The 26,307-nt window shown below is 41.7% G+C and overlaps 1 protein-coding gene and 1 long non-coding RNA gene across 2 annotated transcripts in view; one reads left to right on the forward strand and one right to left on the reverse strand.

Annotated features, from left to right (window-relative positions):
* Positions 1–368: 368 nt before the first annotated feature.
* Positions 369–26,307, reverse strand: part of KLF13 (KLF transcription factor 13) — a 32,909-nt gene continuing 6,970 nt past the window's right edge. The window contains exon 2 of the mRNA XM_085303303.1: positions 369–771. Coding sequence (XP_085159429.1) covers positions 479–771 — 293 coding nt within the window. The 3' untranslated portion in view covers positions 369–478. The remainder of the gene's footprint in view (positions 772–26,307) is intronic.
* On the forward strand, positions 11,150–15,205 carry LOC146596592 (uncharacterized). Its single transcript, XR_014895622.1, has 3 exons — positions 11,150–11,406; positions 12,213–12,329; positions 15,100–15,205. It is a non-coding gene; the product is annotated as an uncharacterized LOC146596592 (long non-coding RNA).

Consider the following 26,307-nt stretch of genomic DNA (forward strand, 5'->3'; position numbering starts at 1 on the left):
AATTGTGTAACATAAATATCCATCCCTGAGAAAGGAGAAGGGGGACATGATCCGCTAGTTGATTTGTAAGTGTATGTATGCGCATGTTGTGCAATCTGGTCTTACAAAACTACTTTGACACCTGAGGTGAATTGAAGAGGTTTCTTTTCTTTTTTAGATTTTCTCATTTTCTTATAAAGAATAATCAAGAGGATTTGTTTATGTTATAAAATGTATGAAATAATGAGACAGCAGGAGTCAAAAAGTGGAATATGTAAGTCTGTCCATGAGGTTAGAATGGCCGCTTGTGCGGCCAAGTAAAGAAAATATGTCTGGAAATTGCAGTGGGAGGCAGCTGTTTACTGATTTTACCAAAAAAAAAAAAAANGGGGGGGGGAACAAACTAGGGGGAAGCAACAGTTTTTAAAATGTGTGCAACACAAATGAAACTCCACGACAGATAACAGAGGCAAAGTGCTGGCATCCAGTGCAGGTAGGTCTATGGGGAACTGGCGGGGCTAATCGTGGGGCTCGAGGCATCCGAGCGGCTGTAGTCACTGACAGACCCTGTCCTAGAGCTGCTCCCGCTTCGCCTCTTGAGCATGCTGGGGTGGAAGTTGGCGTGCCGACGGGCATGCTTCGTCAGGTGGTCGCTGCGCATGAAGCGCTTCTCGCAGAGAGGGCAGCCGAACTTCTTTTCTCCAGTGTGAGTGCGGTAATGGCGGGCCAGCTCATCGGAGCGAGCAAACTTCTTGTTGCACCCTTGCCAGTTGCATTCAAAAGGCCGCTCACCTGTGGAAGGAGAAGACGGCATGATTAGAAGTGTTGAGCAACTTTCACATATTTTTATTTGCAAAAGGTAGAACAAAAAAGGTTGGGAGCCAGACAGATGCCACTTGTCACTAAATGGAAAGAGATGGTGTCATTCTCCCGAAACAGGAGCAAAAACGGACACCAGCCAGCCTTCAATCTGAACAGCCAATAATCTGTTTTGAGTTCAGAAATTTGGCCATAACATTTATCTCTAGGATCTATGTGAGAGGCTCCTACTCAGAAAAAGAGACCTGGGGTTTCTTTTTTTCCTGTTCATGAAGCCTCCAAGAAATTTCCATAGCCGAATCTCAGATAGATAGTACGTCAGTGAGCAGGCAAAGACATTAATTTTTCAAAGTGGATTTGGTTCAAGAATAGGGACACACAAGTGTTCCTAATGTAACCTTCCTTGACTATTAGGAGAAAGAACAAGGAACATAAAAGCAATTGCTCTAAAAGCTGTTTTGTGGATTTTGGGGGCTACACTAACAACCATAATACATAACACAGTGGTTGTATCTCTACAGTACCCAAAGGGAAAGAGATTTTCATATGGATGTCCATGAACAACAACAACTAGGAGATCTGCAGCAGGTGAGACAAGGCTGTTTTCAGTTGCCTTCCACTGGACTGCAGCCTAAAAACTTAGGGACCCACAAACTTTAAAAAACAAAAACAAAAAAATCCATAACTGGCTTAATGGATAAACTTCTGTTGTATATATATAAAGAAATGCAAATCTATTCAATATCAGGTATTTTCCAAAGAATAAAGCTCTTATTTCATAGATGCAAAGAGATTGCTATGACCTTGACCATATGCAGCAGCCTGGGGCAGAACAGGAACAGTTTCTGCATCCCAGCTATCTCCCCCTTGCTGAGCTTCAGGCTAGTGAGGAACCCTGGGCTAGAGTAGGCCCTGGGTGTGGAGCGCTGGGAGAGCATCYGCCTGGGCCCTCTCCTGGAAAATCTCAGGGACTTGTCTTGTTCTTCTGATAGAAGCATTGGGGAAGGAGCAAATACATTTTGACTGTGATTTGGCAGTGTTAGCCACCTGTTGGGTACACTCCTGCCTTTTGGCAGGTCATCCCCATTGGGTGACCAGATTCATGAGTCTTTTCCCTATGTTTTGGCCATGCAWCAGATGTACTTCTGTGACAACTGGGACCCTTGGGAGGAAGGGCAACAGGAAGTGGGCTGACAGCTGGATCTGGCCTGCCGGTTTGACGCTTCTCATTCCTGGGCTATGGCATCTTTTTTGGTAAGTCCATCATCTTTGGGTCGTATCTTTTGCCTAAGTTAATTTTCTCTGTGTTCACTCTCATTACAAAYGGGATCAGCAAGCACTCTTCACTAGCAGGACTGCCCCTTGTGATGCCTGCTTTTTGGAGAGGAAGGCAGGTGTTAACTTGCGTGTTTTGCTTCTGCTGTTGTCAATGCCATGCAGTACAAACCTTTTCTGCTGATCAGCTAGCACAGCATCAGCTGCTTTTTCTATGTCTCACATGGGGTAACCAGCAGTGGGCACAACAGTTCAGCTCCTAATGAGGGAAGAGGTGCTGAAGCCAGATTGTGCAAGATCTATGTTACCCAGTACTAGCACGAGGTGATGAAGGTATTGCACCACCCACCTCCTCCTCTCCCCACTGCGTATCACCCACAGCTGGGAAGGCTCAGGTTCACACTCACCAGCCTGAGTTGATGTTAATGATGGTGGTGGTGATACCGGGTCAGTGAGCCAAAGAGAAGTGTGGCAGTATGCCTTTCTGCCACTCTTTCTCTACTCTTGCCTGTTTACCTTTTTCCTAGGAACTTGTGTTTTCTCAGTCCTCTCTAGTCTAGATTCATGTCTTCTTGGTAGTTCCCTTTAAGATTTTTGGCCAAGTGATTTTCCCTTCCCAGGACTGACTGACAGCTGGCATCACTCTAGTASTGGTATTGAATTTTCTGGAGTGCTTCCCAGCTTTGTTGAGGTCTAGCAATACCTCCTCAAAGAAAAGCTGTATTGTGAGGAAATGCCGGATGCCWCGTGTAAAGATACTAAAGTCATTATTGTTTATGAAAAAAGCCTAGCACGCAGTCAGGAACAAAGTTGCCTTGGGGTGTAAATTAAGAAGAGAACTAGCTGCTGCTCCAAAACCACACATGGAGATTCACAGGCTGTCATCAGTCTCATCCGTCAAGCAGAAGGGATGTGTTTTTTTTGTCCAGGTAAGCTATATAAAGGTCCTTTTACTGGCAGTAAAGTAATCAACAGAATGAGAGATTATATGAATTGATTGCCTAACCTCATCAGGGAAGCTGTAGCCACAGTACAGCTCTCTTGCATAAGCACTAACCCGTGGACACGGTGTACTCAGCACAGAGCTTTCACCACTGAAGCGGCTGCATCTGCACACCACAGCTCGGGTTCCAACACTGCAGCTTAAGCAGTGYCGAAGTTAGAAAAATAAACTGCTGTGCTTGAAATAAAGCAAACAAAGAAATTCAGGCTTCTCTGTTCTTCAGAGAGGCAGGCAAGAGGTGCCTTTCAAGGGCATATGATATAAATATCATATTTCATCGCAATTTCAAATCGGTTGGAATTCCACGTTCCAAATCCAACTTAAGGGTAACCTTTCTTGCTCCTCTGCCAGAGCTCATGATATCACATAACTTCTGTTTAGAGTTACACAAGCTGGTGGAAAAACATCACATTTGAGAGAGAAATTCAACTGACATTAATTCAAAATTACACAAGCAGGATCATTTTTGGCTTCTCCCTGAACTCCGCCCAGTCCTGGGTGCAGGGCTGTGTTCGAGAAACCCAGAGTGGTGCCCGAGCTGCAGTGAGCGAGATCTGCAGGTACACCAGCTTCTGCGTTCACTTCAGCAGCACAGACCTAGCCACTCACGCTCCCTACACTGTCTGCTAGTGCACGCTGCCAAAGGAGCAGCAGAGTTACCTCGGCTATAAAAACAGCATAAAAATGTATCTCACTTGCTGGAAGGGGTTTAGAAGCAAGTGGGGCCRGCCTGTTCTGGAACTTTATATGAAAGTCATGTGTATTACTGCACATTTGTCAACCATTATTTATATTGATGCAACAGTGGTGGTCGTGGGAAAYAACTGCAGAGATGGTAGAACCAGATCTGATATCCACGTGACAAACTAAGCTTGATTTCCTCTGTACTTTCAGCACATTGTTCACTTTACCCTTGAGCCACTTATATCTTCGAGTGACACTCCTATGCAGTCCCTGGAGAAATCTGCCTTCTGCTTCACTAGCTCATCTGGATGATATCCAGGATTTGAATGGCAGTTAAAAGAGACTATGAGACTATGTACTGTGTAGGTTTCAGTGCACTGAAAAATAACCTATAAATGACTGAGAGGACAGAACAGGCTGTGAGACAGCATCCTTTCTCAGAACTACAACGCAGGATTAGGCAATCACATCTGAACAGTCTGAAATGGGATATCCACTGTCTTACGGACTACAGCAACAGTACATCAAACCAGTTATTGAAGCCTGTTCTTTCAATTTAWCTCATGTATTGGTTCTGCATGTTCCGTTTCCACCTTCTAGCATATGTCAAGGTCATRCAGGAGCAAAGAAATGCTATGTATCCTGGGGCTTCCAGGAGTGACTGCAAAGCTAGAAGCAGTTTTCTGTGTGATCTTTTGTGTGTTCTGCTGCTTCACAGGACAGAATTGCATGTTGTCATGAAAAGAAAGTAGAAGCCTGAGAATGCCACTGTGTGCTATTCTTGATTTTCTGCCTTTTGATATACATAATTAAAGGTATATTTGGAAGGACAGATGAGCAGGCTGGGTGGGGAGGATGAGGGACAGACAGTTAAATGGAGATGTGACTGAAGCACCCTTCCTCCAAGAGAGGAAATGCTGTCCTGGGATAAAAACATTTGGACAATTGGTTTCTTGAAACTGGCTGATATTAAAAAGGAAGAAAATAATTTTTCAATAGCACAGATAGGTATTTAGGAATATTTTCATTTCTGTTATTCTCTTGTTTACACACAGGCRCTTTTGAATAGCTGAAAAACAAGCCCTTAACCTTCTGAGTGCAAGAGAGAGAATAACATATAGCTTTGATGTTATGCAAATGGCAGTTTCCTTATCRAGTATTTAAAGAACCCCAAAGCCTCAGATTTTCAAATTCCTATAAAGTGAAACCAGACAGTTCTAAATTCATGATTCGGGGTGGGGTGGGGGGGAGCTTACTAGTTAACCAAACAAGCCAGTGCCACCCTGTCAGCTGCTGTTGCGCTTGTCTGTCCAGCAGAATGTCTTGGCTAACTTAACCAAATCTGACAGAGAGGTGGAGAACTCAAAAATGTTTAGTTCTTCTARTTCCATGAGAGCAGGATAGAGGAGATCCTCGCCATGTTTAGCTGCCTCCAGGCTGGCTTGACTGTCGTTAGATAGCAGAAACCCGGGATGGCAGAGAGTCAGAAACGCCCCAGATCTGCGACAGGCTGCAGGGTTCAGGCGCTCTCGGCGCCGGGTCGTGACGCTCCCCCCGGCCCCGGGCCGYGGAGGCGCTGGGCTGCGCCAGGTCTGCTGCCAGACGTGCGCCCGACCCTGCTATTTTCACTGCCAGTGATGTGGGGGTTTCAGGAACTTAAGCTCCCTTCTCAGATGCAGCAGGCAGGTGCCCRGGCATCGTGTACAACCTCCCTTTAAAGTGTGGGCATCTTTATTTTAATCTAAGCAAATCCAGTCACGAAACTGGGAGGTTRCTGGCTCTTCTGAGCGCACAGGCAAATGAAACTGGGCGGGAGCTGTGACAGCTATCATGTAAATCCATGTCATAGTTCCTGTACTTTTGTGGGGACACCTGAGACATGCATGAATCCTTCTTCAAATGGGAATTTCCAGGCTGCAAGTTTACGTTGTAAATGAACGTGTGTTACTATTTGGTCGAGAACAGCTTGCAATATTCCATCTGGGAGCGAGAATCACACCATGTGAGTCATCTGTAAAACCACCACTAACCAGAGCAACTCAAATAGCAAATGATAAACACACAATTCAGATACTAGGATGATAATGTGTATAATGCCAGAGAAACGTAAGAAGTGCAAATTTCCTCCCCTAGCCTTAACCACAGCCAGCTCCTCYCAAGAACCAAAATAACTGATTTGGTATGTTCCACACAGTTATCTGATCCTGCTTTAAAATATTACCACTCACTTTCATCATAATGGAAACTATTGTATTTTTTTCAGAGATTAGATTTTATCAGTTACATTCTAGGCCTTTATTTCAAGCCTGCTCAATAATGTCAGCCAGATCTTAAATCTTATTTTTCAGTAATTTTAGCTACTTTACTGTACTGTATTTTCATTAGCCACATTTTCATCACCTTTTCTCAAGGCACAATAATTCTAGCTTTTTTAGGCTTTCCTCTTCCAGGATACTCAACCTGTCACAAAACCTTTTTTGTTTACAGAATCCCTCTTCAAGCAAGGATGCCCAAGCTGGACTGCTCTGCATGCTTGATTTTCTAGAAGTCAGCAGTTTTAAAATACCCGTACGTTTTAGCTTGCATTTTTGCACAGTGAATTAAGACTTTGGAATGTGTACTTGTTGCCTTTACCAAGTCATCTTCTGCCTACCGTGTTAACTCCTGCTTGAGTGCCATTATTTCTGCCCCTGGGATGCACACCACTCCGTAGGCAGCACCTCACGCTCCGGGCTGCCCCCCCAGCCGGAGCCCCGGTCCAGACCCCGTCACACGCAGCCAGTAAGCGGCCGAAAGTTAAGGCCAGCAGCTGGAAAATGAACCTTAAAGCACACTGGCTTTAAAATCAAAGGGCTGTAAATATGTTAAAAAGAAAGATTGCTGCTGCTTTTGCTAAGGTTTAGAATAAGAGAGTGAGATAAAGGCTAATAAGGATAATTTATTTCTCGATTCATTTTTTCCAATTGAAAAACTAAAAAAACCCTTCGAAATACAGATGAGTTTTTACTTCTCAGCATATCATGAATCCCACAGTCATTTTATTTTTGTTTGATCTAAATGTTTTATTTCTTTTTGGCATGTTTTTTTAACACCTTTTAAATTCTTTTAAGCATTGGGGACAATTTTCAACATAATGGTAATGTTAATCTGAAATGAATCAATGAAACAAGTTATCACAACTTTTCTGAAATAAAAAATGACCTAAACTATTTGCAGAGCTTAACTTGCATATAATTCTGTTCTTCTAAAAAGAACAAACTGTTTGCAAACAGATAGTTTGTCTAGCATTATTAAAAATCTTTTCTTTTTGTTCTTGGAGCTGTCATGTTGAACAGGTAAAATGGAAAGCTCTTTTTCACAAGTTATGTTAGATAACCTGTATGTTAGATTTTTGGTTTCTAACTTACAAAGAAATGCAACRTTACTAATATTTTTTATTAAATTTATTGGCAGCTTTCCCTCTGTGAAGACTGAAATGCCTGACATTTCTTATTAGGAGGACTGCTGGAGGTCTGGCTATCCATCTTGTAAGAGAACAATCTTACTTGTGATTTYCACAATTAATTAGCTCAAAATTTTCCTCTGCTTATTCCCATTTCAATATAAGTTTTGAAAACTGATCATCATCACATTTTTCCACTCGGCTTCCTGGTGTTTATAACCACAAGGGATTCCCAGGGACGACCTGCAAGCGTAGGCCAACAAGCAGAACGCAATGACCGTGCAAGTCTATCCTCCCCTCCGCAGAGAAATCTTGGAATAGTTGTTAGGTCTATGTCGAGGCTGTGAATGAGAGATGCCCTCTAGCACTGTAGCGGGGCCCAAAGTGTTTAGGTGATTCCCTACAAGGTACAAGAAACTCATTTCCCACTGCCATGATGAGCTACTTCGGTTTCCATGTGCACTTGTCTTCCTGAGCCATTTTGTACACTGTTGGTAGTAGTGATGCAGCACTTTAAAATGCTGTATCTGTTTTGAGTTCTCCTTTCAAAAGTAAAAAGATGCATAACTTTCGACTGTGCTGCCTCCTAGTCACCTTGCTGAACTGAGTTCTAGAGGCAGACAAGAAATATGATTTAGATACCATATCCTACAGACTCTACCCAAGCAGAACTGCAGACTTGCACTGAAAGTGCAAACTGAGTACTTGTACGTTGAGTTGTCTGATGGCAGGTGATGACTAAGGATAGCAATTACTGAAGCCTCCAGGTTAATTCTAAAGTTGTAAAAATCAAATACATATTTGCAGGTACAAGGTTCATTTGCAAAATGGTAATATAAGATATGAGCTGCCCAATTCTGTCCACACTTGTGGACTGACGTTTGGAGACAAAGAGCGTATGTGTTGCCTCACTCTAAAACAATGTCTTTTTGCCTCTACAGCAGGGTTTTTCTCCAGGCTCTGTATATTTGGAAAAAAAGCAATGAGCACCTGCAAAACTTCTGTGAGCGCRAGACCCAGGAACCTGTGATCTCCCCTTACCTTGTCACATGAGCCCTACGGAGTGCCACTGCGCAGCCGCGAATGGACACGTCTTTCCCACAGAGTGAGTGAGTGGTGAGGACGCTGCGAGCGCCTCTAAAAACAGGTGAGTGACTTTTCAAAGGATTCAGAATAAGCCGTTTTATAGCTAGACCTAGTATACTCTTTTCCCACCTCTAACATGCTTTCCTTTTTTTTCTGAAACATATGCAGACACTGATTTCATGAAGTCTGCCCAGCCCATCACACAGGAGTGATGGGTGTGATTCTTCTTGTCATATGTTTAGTGATTATATTGTTACTGTTTGACCTTTGATTCTTGTCTATTTATACCCTTATCTGGAGAGCAGATGACAGATTAAACAGTGGCTTGCAGAAAGTCTGCGTTATCTACCTGTCATCCCAATAACCTACCTTCCTGTTGCAGGAAAAATCACATACAGCTCTGAAGCACTAAATGCTTCAAATGAGTTTTTACATTTCTGAGAGCTCTGCACTGCTCAAAAAAGAAAACTCATAGAAAGTTATGAAATTAAATGGGATCTCATTTTCTGAAAGCAGCTAGGAAAGTGTCAGTTTGACTTTCATTTACTGCTTATGGGCAAATATTGCCAGCTGCATTTTTACACTTAGTTAAGTCATAACTTTATATAATAAAAAGAAATTTTGCAGAAATTTAGTCCAAACTACTACTGTCACCAGCATAAAGTATTTTGCCCAGTGTGGAACTCTGCCCATCTGTAGAAACTATTTTTAACCAAAAACATCAGAAAGATTAAGCTAAGTTGTAGCTTAAAAACTTTACCAGAATATAAATACTAGTATATTCTTAGGCCAAGAGGCTGCAAAAGAGCCAAAAAATCTTGAGCTTCAGGGCACCTATTAATTTCCATAAATGGCAGTAAGGAAAGTTGTCACCACTTCCTCCAATTTACAATTAGTCCCTTGCTGTATTGAGGGTTCAACCTTGTTTCACATCAAACATGTGTCATTTGACATACTGCTAAACACAGGACCAGAAACGGCATCTCACTCGCTCCTACCAGTACGACAAAGAAGCAACCAACCCAAGGTCCATGCCAAAAAGACCAAGTGTCTTCCCAAACTTACACACTTTAATGATTGTTTTCTGGATTGAAATAGATTGTTACAGTTCCATGGATACTTACAGAGTAAATTGTATTTGGTTTTCTTCTCTCTAGCTACATTTACCTTGTAGTATCTCTCTCTTTCTTTCTCTCTCTCTGGCTACTAGACTCTGCTAGAAACTGGGGTAGCCTCCTGGGCAATTGAGAAATTCAGTTCTTTCATATAGATTGAAGACCATAGGAAAAGGTCATTAGAAGTCCTTTGGGAATTCCATGGTTTGCAATTCACATCAATATCCGCAGATCTGAGCGTTGAGAGTCTGGCAGTGCAGGTTCACTGTACTTCTGTACTAAGATGCATCACACCTGTCATCTCTAATATTAGGCTTTCTCCTCTGCAGTTTCTCAGTTCCTGGATTCTGACGAGTTCACACTTTGTCTCTTCTTCCTGCCTCGCACAACCCCTCCTTAGCTTGTATCTTCCTTCCCCCTTTGAACTACAAATATCAGTTGAGCTGGGCCAGAGGCTTGTGAAGCTCTTAGGTCAGCTGTACAGACTATGTCAAAACTGGCTTTGTGTAAGCGTAATTATGCTTGTTGTGCATGTTAAATATGTTAAAGAGTTTTCCCCTTGAAACACATTCAGATACAAAATCACTAGACTGGATACAGCCAACATTTTAGGCTTCAGGAAAAGTCATTTTATGGGGTCCAGCAGATGATGGGAATGACAGATGTTTTTGTAGACAGTTGAAGTCGGTAGCAGCATCATAAATATATAGGCACAAATTGCTGAAACATCCTCTCTAGAAGTAGCAGAAGCATCTGAAGCTGCTTTMGCTAACAGACTGAATTCAGTGGAATAAAGCATTGAACCAAAGGTGCTTTTATAACTTTCTGAATAATTAATGTGGCCTGCCATATGCTTCCCACTTCAGTGAGAAATGTGTGCATCTGACAACTCCATTTGATGCATCAGTAGAGCCTAGTGGGGTAGAAAAGCCATCAAAAAGACAACTCTGAAAGTAAGGGCTGAGAAAGTGAAACTGAGGGAACAGAGACATGCAGAATTTCCAAAACACTCCCACGGCTTAGAGATTCTCCAGCGTTYGTCTAGCCAAGTGTCACGGGCTGTCTTCACTTACTGGCAATATTCACTCTAATGCCATGGAAAGCCACGAAGGGAGACAAGCACAGTGCTCATCTTTGCTGTCTTCCCCAGCTTCCCATCACAGAACTGCTGGTGGCCACGTAAAGAAACGATATTTCTGTGGTATCTAAAGCAGTGAGATTTAGCAAAACAGCTCTGAATAATCTCTTCCTATGCATACTGCTATGAAAATGCCCAATGCCTTGTGCATGATCCTCTGCTCTCCTTTCTTGTCTTTGTAAATTATTACCAAGAGTAAAATGCAGGTGTGATGCCTTTGAATAYGCTAACCAGCTGGCAAACAGCAAGATTACATGTCAGCAGCCTTTCCCTATTGAAATGATATACCTTACGTGAACTACTCAGCACAGTCAGGGCAGCCCTGCGCGACCGCGTGCCCCAGCGAGGCTGCCTCTGCTCTCCCCGGGTCAGCCCGCCTTGCCTGCGCTGCCAGGCTGTTTCTCGCTCAGGCAGTGAGGCTATATTCCTGCCTCTCCGAGGAGCCAGTGGCTGCRTAACTCACGTCTTCACCTGCTTTGTGCCTAGGCTTGCTAGTGAAAGTTCTCATTTAAAAGACAGGTATTTCTTTAGCTAGCTTTTCTCTAGCCACAGCTGTYCTGTGTCTGAGGTCGTAAATAAGGTCAGTTACTGAGCAGAAGAGAGGGAACAGATGGTGGTAAAGGACAGTGTCAGACAGATGTCACCATTGCGCTCTTCCTCGTCCTCACTAGGATGAAGTGGGGCATGGTTAAAAGGGATGGGAGAGGAGCAGAGCGAGAAAGAGCATAGAAAGGGGGTTGCTGCAGGCGAGCCTGCGGCCTCGCAGGGAAGCCAGCCTCAGTGCCTGCCCCGTGCGCTCCTGGCYGCTTCCAGAACAACCATAAACCGTATCAGTCTCACTGGAAGCTCTTCCTGAGCAAAGACGGTAAGTTTAAACTCAGATCTTAGTACTACTTCTACCATTTATACTACATCCTTAGTGCACTCCGATTAGCTGCTGTAAATGCTACTTGGCTTTGCAAGCCTTGCTGGGCGGCAGGAGGAAGGATGCCTTTCCAGGGTGCTGCTCTCCGCTAGTTTCCCTCTGCTCCGTTCCCTGGTCCGAAGCAGTGCCGCGCTTTGCACGCCTCAAGGCCAGGATGCCTCACAAAGCTGGGCTTTAGGTGTGGCATCTTCCCTGCCACCTTTACTTCCCTTTTCTGAAGTTCTTAGGAAAGCATTTCCGAGGGAGTTGCTGATCATTTCCAAACTCAGTAAGAGGAATTCTTTCTGGGGTCTCGATGGCTAGCAAAACCAATGGACATCTCAATGATAACAACTGCATTATTATTATATCTTCTAYCTGGCCTTGTCCAAATCTACATACATAATATTTTTCCCCAACTCTTCTCCGTCATGCTTGCTGTAGTCTGTTTTGTGACTGCATTGGGAGTATGTACATTTTAAGTGCACTATCTGTATTGCAGTACCACTCAGTCTGTACAATTGTGAAGAAGCAAAACTTCAGCTACCTCTTATAAAGCTGGGAATCCAACAGCCAGAAGAAACTCCTTGCTAGTAACAGTGTTATATGATTATAAGAGGTGGCGTTTACAATGCATACAATTTCAAACTTAAGATATACATCTTACAGTTCCACATAGATGCATTGTTCCCATTTTATGTGTCTCTTCTGATGATTTTATCTTGATTGTGTTGCGTAACACTGACCATTGCCCTCTCCTCCTCTAGTGTTCTGAGACATGAGCAAAGCAGAGACCTCTAATCGAAGACATGAGGGACAGCTGAGGTGCGAGACCCATGAGGTCAGAAACTGCCTACCCTCACAGAGGAAACCTCCGTGTGCAGGTGAGTGTTCAGACCAGTCCGGACCCTGTCTCCCCATAGCAATAACTGCTCTCAGTCATGCTCCATTAAGTGTCGTGCCTCTGTTTATATAGACTTTTGCAGCATCCTAGTATAAATGCAGCATCTGAAAAATGTAAAAAGACACCCTCAGCGCCAAAGAGCTTATATTCTAAAACAATGCAACCTAGCTGTTGGGTTTTCCCTCAGAGTTAAGGCCCTGCAATTGCTGTATGTAATTTCTGTTCGGTAAACATAGAACTCTTACTGGATCTCCGTATCTTTGAGGCACAAAATCCTAGACCATTTCAGAGTTTAATAAAACAGCTGAAATGCCGCTACCTTAAATGGCCAGCATCTTCRGTTTGATTTGTCCCTCTTGTGCCTTGTTCTAAGGATGGAGATCGATAACTAACCCTTTGACTTTTGCACTTAAATGAAAGATAATTAAATTTCATTATGCTGAAATGATGAAGTGATGAATTCTGAGGAGAGGAGGGTGTGCCTTAGCTATGTATCATTTCCAAACCACATTGAAATATCATACTCTSAGCAAAGAAAGGACCTCTGGGGCCTAGTATAGTACTCTTTAATCATTGTACTTCTCTGACTTGTTGTTCTACTCAGTTCTGTGAATGCAAGGAAGGGGACTGACTATTACAGTTGCTAGTGTGAATAGAAAATAACAGAAAGAAGCACCACAAGTAGAGCCTCTAAACACATCTGGGTATTACTGCATGATAAAACTAAAAGAGGGGGATTTTTATGTTTTTCTATGGATCAATTATACTTTTAATAAAAATACTTCATAAGAATTGGGGTTACAAAGCCAAAAACTGTAAGTGCTGATCAGCAAATCTGACATGTGGCATCATCACAGCAAAGGAATTTCAGCCTAGAATTCTTGCCTTGTGCCAAAACCCTGTTGAGCAAGAGGCTCTCTTCATTCCTTGTATCCAAAGCTTACATCTTCAAAATAGGTCAGGGAAGCCTGAGCTGTTATGGTGTTAGCCCCTGCTACATTAATGAAGGTATGTGGGGTTTTGTTCTTCTTTTTCAAAAATGTTAATAAGCCAATTTAAGCCTCTTGAAGTGATAAGGGACTAGAGAAGGGCTTTCCAAACGTGAGTGGTTAAAAAAACAGTGCTTCTACAAGTGAATCCGTGTAAAATTTGAAAAGTCAAGTATTACTATRGACCCTAATGAACATATGTGCTGGATTTAGATACTGTTTAGTCATTTATAGTCTCATGTTTCTTTTGTCCCAAGTACATAATACACGCCAGCACACTGACTGGTTGTGTGCTACAAGCTGATGATTTGGGCTGCACCRCTCGCTGTTAGAGTAAATAAGGTGATTAATTAAAATGTTATGCAGACAGCAACTGAAGCCAAGGAAGGAAACTCCCCAGCTTTGATTCTTCATCCTCCAGGAGGGGGAAAAAAAAATCCTCCCCACAGCTGGCACAACTACACCAAATGTATCTACAGGGAACATGTAGTCAAGGTACCAACAGAAACACAGGGTCTCCATTACAAGCTGCTGCCTGGATCTTTGCCCTGCTGCCCTAAAACTGTTCCGCCTGTCACCTAGCCCGCTCTGAAAGCGCCAAACAGCCCGGAATCAGGCATCTGCCTGTTAGCAGCTCCACAGGAGCACCACAGTGTTATGCTCTTTGGCACCATCTCTTCCTCCAGCCCATCATTACACTGGAAAAAAAGACTGTATGCTCACCATAGAAGGACAATTCCCTCTCTTCTTCCAGTATGTGCTATCACCTCTTGAAGCCTAGGATTATGTACCAGCAGAGCTGACAGAGTAACCATCAAGGTGTTCATTCTTAGTTGCGTAGACTTTACACAGTAAAAATTACATGGGTAGCAGAACTAACCAGTAGGTACTCCTGGAGGGTACCAAAAATGCAATGCAGTCATTTTTCAGCGTCTCAGCTGCATCTTTGGAGGTTCTCTTGCCAACGTATCTCCAGGGAGAACTGTGGTCCCTTACTGATCAGTATGATGACCTGTCTTCCTTCAGTGACCTGAGTGGGACACAGGTTTCTCCTTGCTGTTTATAACAGCCCAAGGTTCTTCTCTCTCTACCTGAACATGCTGTTATCTACTGTTGGACTGAAGTTGGAAAATTCTAGTTAGCTTAGATGGCCTTAGGTTGTAATGTATCTACGTTCTGATCACTGTGGGAGGTAGGAGCTTAGAAGTTAGACCAAACCTAAAGCCTCCAACCTGAAGATACTTGTACTGCAAGAATGCTTGAAAGCAAATTGAAACCCCATAGGCCATCCCTGTCTATGCAATGAAACAGAAACTACCTTCGTAGCAGTTTAAACAATGCTGTCATTGAATTGAATCCACCGCACAAATAATTTTGATAGTGATTTCATCAAAAGTTTGTGTAGTAATGTTTCTACTCTCTSATATGGCAACTGAAATGTTTTAAGTTGGAGAGTAGCTGAATAGCTAATGACAAGTTATATGCATCTGGTGTGAATTGTGAGTGAATCCATGCTGAAATTGTGAAAATTTGGCTCCGGGAGCTGTTAACCAGCAACAGTCTGAATAATTGCAAAGGAAGAATCACATGGCCCCACGGATCTGTCTTTTCTCTGATCATTGTGATGACGTATCTGTAACATTTTTATTATTCTATTCTATTAAAAATAGAAAAGGGCTTGTAAGAACAATTGTTATGAAATTTCAATGAAAAGCTGTTCTGCTATGCAAAACAACAGACCAGAGGATTCTTTGCTTACAGTTGAGACCTTTGCTTCATTTATCTGAATTCTGGAAGATGTTCAGTATGATCTGCCTCCTACTGAAGTCCATGTACTTTGCCACAAATAGACATTCAGGGTAAGTTATGACATTTTATGTGCATGGCACCTCCCAGAATCTGGGGACAGGAAGAGATGTCACTTTGCCAGAAGCCAAGCAAGCAGAGGTTAGTTAAGTTAGCTGCAACTGTAAAATGTCTCTTTGTGTACTTTACAGTTGTTTAATCAATAACTTCATGGCAACACAGCACACAAAAAATGTGGGATGTCAGGGTTTATAAGCACAGCAGATGCTTTACAGCAGTGACACAGTCTGGTACTGCGAGTTTATTACTACTGTATGGAGGAGAGAGGGAGTGGGAATTTCCCTTTATTTTTATTCTGATTCTGGATGGATTATCGTGCTGGAGAGCGAGGTTGTACTGAAGCAGTTTATGAGCAGCATCAGCCAATGACCATATGGAGCATCCAGCTACAGGGAAGGGGCAGCCTTGGGAAGTAGTTTTATGGGCTGATAATCAAACTGTAGGTCTGTGTTCTGACTGCCTGACACCAAGCAGCTGCCATTCAAGGCATGTCATAAATCCATCACATTCACTTTAGAAAATGTTCTGTCCAGATTATAAAGCCACACTTGCCATTTAAACCAGGATTCAGGTTTTTGTTTTTATACAGGAATCAGATTCTATGAAAACAGTTTGTCATATTCTGATRTGCTCACTTTTAGAGTAGGTCAGCTTTTTAGAAAAAACAATGTTTCTGGTTCAACATTCAGTTCAAGAGCTGCATTTATATAGCCAGTTCTGACAATATTTTCTGTATTTTCCATCTCCTCATCTAGCAGTCTCCTTTAACGAGTTTCTTCTCAAGACCACCCAGCTTTCTCTCACAGCCACATGAAATGGAAAAAAAAAAAAAAAGTTACCTGCTCCTTTCTCATTCCAATTTGCTTTTCATTCTTTTATATGCCTTAGTTCTTTAAAACTACAAACGTGTTTAGGCATACACACATCTAGATGTCTTTCTCGCATATAAGAGAATAAAAAGAAAAAAATATAAGAAAATAAAAGAGAGGTTTTCAGCAATCATCACTGCTCTGATTGTCCTTTAATTTTGGCTGTCTTAAATTTTTAATCACTGGAGAAAACTTAAAATGTACACCCAGTTCTCTGAAAACTAGGCTCCCATCCAATGTCTCGAGCTGTTTCTAAAATCATGCATGACCACCTTGGTCATACTCTATACAAAATAGAAATAAATGCTTATTCATGAGATGTTGCTATGAGATTCCCTTAGACTTCCTCCTTAGATAGACTTGCCAAGCAACTTCTCCCTAAGCCTGCAAGACCTTGGGCATCAACAAGCCATGTGGAGGGGGCCACGTCTTGCRAAAGAAGACCAGCTGCTTTGTTGGACTGCAGCAGTGGAGTGGCGCTGCTCAAGYACCGTTACTCTAAGTGTAACACCCAGGTGCAGCATGTTTCCATAACCTCTGCATGTGTTACGATCATTTTGCAGAAGAGCTTGTTGCAGGATCACAGACTGGCCTCACCAGCTGTGTCTGACAGGCGGGGTCACAGCGTAGGAGAGAGGCCATGGTGAACGCTGGAAATTAATGAATGAAACATGTAGTTGTGGAGGAGGACAAGCCGGGAGCCAATTATCTGAGTATGACTCTGGATGTGAGACATAACTGACATGCTAAGACATGAAGTGGAAGATGGACATGTTTCAAAGACAGCCTTGTCAATGGTGTGTTGTTATGCATAACTTTGAAAACACTTCTCTTTACTTTTGAAGTAACTAATTGTATACTCACATTTAGAATCCATTCAACTGGATTCTATTTCTCAAAGCAGTATTGGAAGGAACATCTTTCCTATTTCAAAATTTATCAAATTAATATACAAGCATGGCTTCTTTATCAAACATAACTGTTCTCCCTTGTAAGCCTTGTTTATGTCTTCATTGTTTGCCTTTACAGAACAGTCTATCATTAAAACCAGTTATGTCTCAATACAAAATGTGGCTTACACATAGGGAATCATGCTAGAAGGGCTGCTGGGGTACCATCATTTTCTCTAAAAGCACTATAAAAGCTTCTCGATGGGTAAACCACTTCAGTGTGTGAGTGACTTCTTAGCAGTTTGGTGTTCTACAGACCACACATACCATATAAAGATGCAGCCACTGTAACAGGCAGACAAATTAGAGAGATCCCTATTACTTGCCAAAACATAAATTATTAGTGCCCCAGGCATGTTTATTCATGCTCAGGTACACTTTCTCATTTAAGAAGCAAACTGGCCTATGCTCTACTACGCCTGTTGACCTGAGTGAGGAGAGGAAACTTGCTGGCCTTTCTACCTTTCTGAGATATGGTACCTGTTCCCTGTGTATGCAACAAGTTGATCACACTTTGCGTGCCTAAAGCCAAAGGGGCTAATGAAATATTCTGCAAAACACAGGATTTTGTTGTTACTGGAGATATTCAAGAGAAAATTTCTGTGATGGAAAAATCCTGTGAAGTGCAACAGAAAATGCAGATTATTTTAAACTATTACTAGGAAATTCTAACATGCTATTTATCCCCGCTATGTAAGTCGCTGCCTCAAAAAGCCTGTGCGAAGGACACAGTAACTCTTCCTTTGGAAAAGGTCACACAAGTCCCCAGCTGTTCTTACTTCCACTTGGACTCTTGGCRAATGTAGTTCTGATGTCTGGGAACTACAAAATGTTTTGAAGCTGCCTTCCTGTCTGTACGCCTACCTCCGATGGAGCACAACTCGGCCAGCCATGCGTGGGCGCAAGATGGGATTCGAGAATTGCAGTACGCAGAGCTGCAAGGTTCATCAGCTTTGTTAATCAGGAGGTTCTATTACAACAAACTGTAAGTAAAACCAAAGAAAGCAAGAATTGCAGCTTCATGAGCTGTGTTGTATCCTGAGTTAGCTTTGGGGAACGGAGCTATTCTGACAACTGCAGTTGCAGCTTGACGGTGCCAAATAGCAGTTTACTTTTCCTACGAAAGACACGATGCAGAGAGTACTTTGATCTTGAACTTCAGCCAATTCTTTGAAATTTGTTTCTACTTTCTTCTGAAAGAATACTCTCTACAGTTCAAATTTAGTACTGTTACTCTTTGTAAATAATAGAMAAATAAAAAAATCTCAGGAAAAATGATATACAATACCCTACGCACAGAGAGATACATGTTTACCATTTTGTGCAGAAGACACACAAACTCTGTACTGTGAAGTGCTGTCTGCTTGCACATTTGGGTGCAAGTCACCTTTTTAACTTCTCTGCACAGTCACTAMAGGCTCTAAGTGCTGTAGGAAAATAAATTCACCATTCTGAGTAAGGCAGCTAAGTCCTGTTTTCATGCCTTGGTATATGGGAGAAGGGACTGGACGCTAGGAAAGTGCATGTAACCCACAAGCAGGAGGGGTCAGAGCTGTTCCTTCACTGACTGTTGCTGTGTCTGCGGAGTTCTGTCCAGGCAGTATCGAGCTGTAACTGTGCTTTATAACGAGAAGAGTCAAGCACAAGCTTAACTTGGAAATGAGACCACCTTTGATTTTCTCTATTGTATAAATGTTTCGAAGTGAAAACTCAACTGTGCATTGGAGGTTACAGATGTTCTTACCAATTTGTCCTTGAAACTGCAACAAACTAGGACTCAACTGAAAACCATGGTAGCCCAACTGCTGCTTCGCAAAGGCAGCACCGCAGAACCTCCAGCTCGTGCAACACCTGTGCGACTGCTGTAGCCTCTCTCTGACTACTTCACTGAGAAGACAGTAAGTGATAATTTGCTTCAATTTCTTTGCAAATGAAGATTTGCAAATCAGTCCCTCCAAAGCATTCCAAGAAAAAAAAATGTCAAATATATCACGTCAGTTCCCCGCCTTTCTAACAGCAATTCATCTAAAATCGTAAGCCAACAATTTTCTTACTAACACTAGACAAACATAGCTTGTACCAAATGAGTTAAGAGTATTTTGTTGACCTACAGGACCTACTACAAACAGCAGCRATCATATCCAGTTTATAACGTAGACATATAATACAGAAATATATAGTGTTCTCTAGATTTKAAGTCCAAGAAACATTCTCAAGAAACAGCAAAATCRATTGCCATCAATTACCACAAGTGACCACATCCAACTCTGAAAAACTCACACGGGAGAAAGTGTGCATAAGAGACCCAAAACAACTGCTGAGATCCTGGAATGGTGAATCCCCACGAACTGCCTYGCAAACTAGAGCTAATTGAAGGAGAAAAGCTTTAGAAAACATACAGATAGAAGCTCAGCACAGGTATTGTATGCTGACAACATTGTGAAAAATGCCAAGCTTGTAATTCACCAAGAAAGGTCGAGTAYAGCAGCACAAAGCAGGTTATTGACGACGTATCCTCAGAAAGTGCAGCTGTAGAAAGTGCAATAACTCATTATAAGCATCAAACATTATCCAGACATTATTCTCTCAGACCTTTTTTTCTGTAACCTATTAAATAGTTAATGAAAAAAAAAGTTCAGTGATTTGTACATTCAAAAGAGAAGAGTATATTGCACACAGAAATTAAATTATATTCCTTCAAACAGTGTGTAAGAAGACAAAGGTCAAAGATGACAGAAAAGAGGGAGAAGCGTTCTTTTACATAAGAGTTGGTGTTAACCTGGGCAGGAGGGCTGCTAAAATCATTATTTTACCCAGTTATATATTTATTTGAAGAGCCGAACTATGACTTTTATTGTTTATTTTACAGAGCCCTAACACTTTGAAGAATTAATATTGACCTGCTAAAATCTCATTTTAAATGACAGAAAAAAATAAAAGAAATATCAAGTCCAACATCCAAGTTTAAAATAGCATATCGTTACACAGATGATTTGCTGTTGATAAGGTCAGTGACACTATTTTCTCTAGAGGCAGCACTGCTCAAAAAATTTCACGTACAGAAGTGCACAGAAAACAGGTCAGTTCCACATGGCTCTTCATCAACAAACAATGCTAGTGACAAAGTCTCTGAAAAATAATAGTTCTTCCCTGTCTAGGACCCTGTGGTATGAATCAGGTGAGAGCTCACCCTCGGAGAGGAACAGCAGGTTTGCTGTGTCCCTGCTGCTTACTAGACATGTCGGTCACTTCCGTATGCAGAAGCTGCTGTAAGAAACGCAACGACAAGATGCTCATCTCTCCCTCGAACGTAGCATGAGCACCCTGTGGGGCCTCCCGAAACTTTGCTGAGAAGATGCTGCTGCTGAACATCTGTGTTTTGATAAGCAGCGTCTAGAAGCTGTTTCTCATTACCATTTTGTCTCTGGCTTATGTAATGAGAGCTCCATAGATTATCACATTAAACAATAAGGTGTCTGACAACCATGTTGCTAAACACATTTCATCCGTACGCTTCCCAGTGGGGTAAGTCTGGGAAGAGGTTCATGGTAAAGCGTTTGTGCTTGTTGCACAACYTTCGCTTACTTCATTGACCACAGGAAAGATGACACTGCAGCCTGTCCAACCAGCTCATCCTCTAAAAGTCACCAGTGACATTTATTAATTAAAATAGCTCCCCATAAGTTAGATTTCCACTTCTCCTAAACTCCAAGTTCCAACAGATACTGGGTTAAATCACGTCGGATTTGGTCACTGAGACGATGCCATTGATGATACTGTTCCGCTGACTGARAGGAAGTGCCAACACAACAAAATTCACTCCAGCTCGAAACAGAAGTGGAGAAAAATGGTCAAAGAGTYTCTTGGCGTGGATGAAGTGATACATGAACCCACTTGCACATGAGATGCTAACAAACTCGTGAAACGTAACCGAGGGGAATGCATGGTGAGTAGCACTGTGGTCCCATACTATTTGGTTATGTTCCCATTAGAATACCTGTGCTTCCACAGGCCTTTCATAAGTCATTCCATCAGGAGTACAGAGCGGCTACGATACTTATCTACTGTTTTCTATTATTTGAACATTATCTTAAACATTTTTTATGATGTGAATATCAAAGTTTTATTGAGTTATTCTCTGGACTTGAGCATTTTACAGATTCCTTGTGGTCTATACCATAGAAGAGGCTGACTGAAAAATCATGAGTCCAAATACTATATATAAAAGCTGAACAAACAGAAGTTAGAAAATAAATAGTTCTATCTTAATATGAATTACCCAGAAAAGATGGTACAGAAGATGAAGTAGAAAGACCTGTGCTTTTTACATGCTTGTACAGTATTCACTCTTATCAGAGTTTCCCAGATGGTCACAGTACTGAGCAATAATCCCAACTTGCGGTTTTACATGCTGTTCTTTTAAAGGTGCCCTCCACTCCCTTCCTCAGCTTGATTTAGAGACATCCTCCCCCGCAACAGGCTAACACAGAGTGTTCACGGTACGTGATTTCTTCCTGTGAAGTTTGACGAACAATGAAACAGAAAACAGTACTGGCCTCTAAAATACCTTCAGTAGCATCTGTTACAACTCACTGTTAGGGGCTGAGACATTTCACTTCTTAAAGTTGCTCTTTCAGATTCTCAGCAAACCCTGGCAGATGCGCATAGTCATACCTGCTCCCATTCCTGAGCTTATCTTTGCAGCAAGATCAGCTGATCTGCAGCTCAGTGAAGAGCTGGAGGTCCTGGGGGAGAGGAGGAATTCCCCCTCCCCCTAGGGAGCAGGTGCCACAATTYGAGCAATATGCTGAATTAATCTGTCTGGCAGCAACAGTCCTAGTCGCCCTAGTAAGCCTCACTAGTATATCAAGGAGGAAGAGAATCAGATTCAGAGGTAGTTATCACCATAAAATATCTTTAACTGTATACAAAAACAATTTTATGTATATTATCAATGCCATGCTTATTAAATGCACAGATGCTGAGGAGGGGAAGAGGTTTCTTTCCAAATGAAACACAAAATTCTGTGCTTTAAAAATAAGGTCTTACATTTCCTTAATAAGAGCAGTAACAGATTTTTTTAAAAGAGGTAAGTGTTTAGCTAGAGATAATGAGGTAAGTGTTTAGCTAGAGATAATCTCACCTCTCTCACGTCATACAGTTCAAAGTGAATGACCGAATCTATTAGAACCATAATATACGATCTATTGAACTCATGATATAGAATTTGTCTGATGACCAAATTCTGTGTCTTCTCAGCAGTTTTTTGCAAAGATGAGCTTTGTTGTCTGTGTCTTACGGGTGTACTTATGCTAACAACACTATGTAGGATCATTGCTAAATTCCCAAGTCTTTGTCTTTTTGATTGCTCACAATTGTCCACATACTTTTGGGCTAAAATTTGGTACAYGTTGTCGGTCTGAGAAAGAATACTTATAAAAAGTTAGCAAAAAAAATCAGTTGCTTTTAAGAATGAAGAAAGCTGGGGAAATGGAAGGTGCAAATGCTGAAGAGCTCTGCACAAAGGAGAAAAAAACATATCAGTGTACATCCTGGTGGAGACGTAATCCTTTGGGGTACCTAAGAAAATCAGTTTTGCTTTAGCTGCATTCTGAGAATTTAAAAATCATACCTCGCAAATACACTCTAGGTTTGTTATACAATAAGCAGCATTCTTTTGGCACTGCTTGTCTCTACATATACAAGCCAAGTGGAAATTTCCATTGACTTAGAGTGGCTTTCAGGCCTGTTATCGTCTCACATGTGTGCACAAGAAAGCTGCATACAATTCACATTGGTCTTGCAAAATGTATCAACRGCCAAAACAAACAAAAATTATCAAAACAATCATATATTAATGCTTTCTTTCTTTCTGTTGACATTAAAGGAAATTGCACATTTAAATTCAGCAAGCCTCCACAATACATAACAAGAATTATTCTGTAGTTCAATAAGATTTTTAGTATCCCTGTACATATTTGCTATTGTCAGATCCTAAATCATGAAATTAAGAATGGAGAAGAGGCCAATAAGCACTGTGAGGTTTTTGAAGAATCTCTAACGCTTCAGTCTAGTATGTAGACTTATACCCATATAATTTCATTAATTATCCCAATTCACTAAACATGTTGTTCTTTGATCTATTAATGAACAGCTTAGTAGTTCAGCAAWTTTTTGCAAGAAACGTCTGAGCAGGGACTAGGCTGCCATGTTTCCTTCTCAGCTGGCTCCACTGATAAGTTCTTGTAGTGGAAATACTGACAGCTATTTAGCTGAAGAGGCTGAGTTCACCCTTCGTGGCTGCTGTATTGTAGCTGGTCTCACGCCGGAGCTAAGTGCTTAGCGTTTGTACCTCTGCCTTTGACCAGTTTTAAAAACTGCTGTTGAAGGTGGCAGAGGCTACACCCCTGACCTGCCCGTTCTGCTCTGACCACAGTTACTCTGGCTGGCTGCAGGCCCAACGCACATTCAGGTTGCAAAATGTGTAGCAGCAACACAGCACTCTCCCATGTGAATTTTCCAGGTGCCCCTATTCCAGAAACTCAGTTCACAGTGAATAAGTAGAAAGCAGTCTGGTAGAAACAGAGCGTGCAATAAATCTAAGATAGCTTATTGATCCGTTGACTGCAAAGGCAAAAGATAGCCAATCACAAATATTTTGCCTGCAGTTCCTTACAGCATTACAAAAATGCTGTAACTGCTTACAGAAAATCTTTCCCTTGCACCAGAGGTCATTTCAGGACATGCTCACTTTAATACCGTTTGACTTCTGCCAAGTTCCTGGTTAGTAATGCTTTCTATGTTAGGGCTGCAAAAAAAAAAGCTTCTGAGGTCATTTTTCCACCAGTAGCTATGAAGGTGGCACGCTGAACTTTTAAAAACTTTTAACACAAGTGGAGGCTCTGTAAAATCTGCTGAGTCTGCAAGACCTGCTGTATACAGGACATATGTGCCTGAGATCAGCGCCTGCACTTATAACCTACATTGTCTAATTATTGTTAAAGTATACACAGCAAGGTAATGATCTCCCTGCCCATGTGAATTTACCTAATAAAAGCCAAGAGGGTAACAACGGCAAAAAGTCTACCTATCCATATACTACAAAAAGGACCCTTCAAAGTTTGTCCCTCATTTGAACAACAAAATATTTTTGGCTCTGTCAGCACTGACTTCCAAACAGCTGATCCACGACTGGAAGGGGGAGGGGGGAACTGTAACTTGCTTAAGTTATAARACAGAACTAGAAACCACATGTTCAATATAAACAAGTTCCAGGTTTCTGCTCTTGGACGTGCCTTGACCACATTCAGCCAGACAGTAACACAGTGCAGTACTTGAGTTTTAAATGGTTAAGGGCACCTTCTTTTCAGATGAAATCTGAGTGTGAGTTTATTTTGTAATGGACTCATTTGGCAAAAGGTTTATTTATGCACAAATACTTTGCAGTGTGCTGCACAGATGGAGCGATGCGTGTGCTACTGCAGATCTCTACAAGGCATTCAGAATGCTTTTTCCTATGGGTGTGTTTAATTTCTGATGCAAACAGCCCTGGTCATTAGAAGAGTTTTTTCTAGTTTACTCTGCACTATATGTAAGACATAGGTCTTACCAGTGAGAAGGAAAAGGCCAGCTATGGGTGTCTGAGGTGAAGAAAGCAACAGAAAGATGATCTGCTTCCACCACTTCCAACTGTCTAGTTTAAGAGGCCCCAGTCATGTTGCAGTACTTGGTGCTTTTCATTAGCTAACAGTGCCACGAAAATGATACGAAGCAGAGAGCAGAGAGGAGGAGACAGCAATCCCTATCATTGACGGGGATTTGGCAGAGCTGATGGATACTGTTATCTAAGGATTAAAAACTTATTTGAAAAGCTACTTTCGTAAAGTTGTAGTATTGTATTAATATGTCCTACTACATTGGACCAGAGTGGCCACCTCCATGTTAAAAGGAAGATGGTCTTTGGAAAGAGAAATCTGTGGTGTTTCTGCACATTGATCCATTAGACGCAGGGGGTTTGCCCCCTGTAGAAAAGGCAGTCCCTGATCTCTGCAGTCTGTGAATGGTGTTGGCTGGAATGACTGTGCCGTAGTTGGGATATCTCCGTTAATTATCCTCCACTGTGCTGTCTGCTGTCTCCCAAAGTGAGATCACAGACTATACTGGTTGGCAACTCACTGCCAGAGCAAGACTCAATAACTGCCTACAGYAAAATATAATTTACAAAGAACTGTGGAAGTCATAAACTGATTCATTTTGTCTGCAGATTTTCTTTCCTGTTACACTGAGTATATTTCAGTGCAACATAACCCAGCCACGTGCATCCCCTCAGATACAAAGCAACGCTCATTCGTCTTTCAAACAGATTGTCATCTTCCTTTTCCCTCCTTATTCACAAAGCCAAGGGAAGAAGAGTGGGGAAAAATCATGGAGAGAGAATCTTTAGCTATGCTGGTTACAACTATTTCCAAGAGGGTGGTGAAGAGGAAGAAAGATACTACAGTTTCTTTGTAGCAGGCCCTCTTTCCATCACACTTAGGCCAATGAGAAGCACAGCTTTACTTTAAAGGCTTGTTAGCTACAACACTTCAACTCTGTTAATTGTAATCAGAAGCTTTATTTCTACAAAATGCCTGGTAGAGAAACTTTCCATTATGGACCAGATTCCTGAAATATTTGCTCATCTTTTGTTTTGTTCTTAAGTGATGTAAAACTGTTACTGACTTCCACCATCTTTTTAGAGAGATTTTTTWAAAAAATTTACAAACACTTTTTGCTCTTAAATAGCAAACTTAACCATAACTCCAGTATTCCTAACAAATTTCTATTATATTTTCTATATGCTAGAATTATTTGCTTTTTGTATGCTCCTTCATCTATTTTTTTATACTGCCTTATAACCAAGTGGTTGTACAGCAGTAATATCCAGAAGATASACTGGGCCAAGATGAACAAATTCGTAGTAAAATTAGATCTTGAACAGATGCAGGGCAGTAATGGCAGGACAAAGTGTTTTTCAGTTCCATGAACTTTGGCGTTTCTTAGCTCTCATTGCAAAATACAGACATGCATAGCTAAATATGTTGGATTTTATTAAGCGTGTGCTTTGTATACACTGGGTTGGGTTTTGGTAACCAGATAAGTGCAAGTTCATGCCTATGCTGCTTCTACACTACCCCAAACACACATTTTGGACAACAGGCCAACTTTCGGGCCACAGGGRCTTTTGCACAATTAATATCTCAGCAGAGACTGTGAGGAGGAGGGAAGGAAAGTCTTTCACAGAA

This window comes from Rhea americana, unplaced genomic scaffold, assembly GCF_003343005.1.
Source record: "Rhea americana isolate MKP2758 unplaced genomic scaffold, rheAme1 scaffold_2, whole genome shotgun sequence".
NCBI classification, from domain to species: domain Eukaryota; kingdom Metazoa; phylum Chordata; class Aves; order Rheiformes; family Rheidae; genus Rhea; species Rhea americana.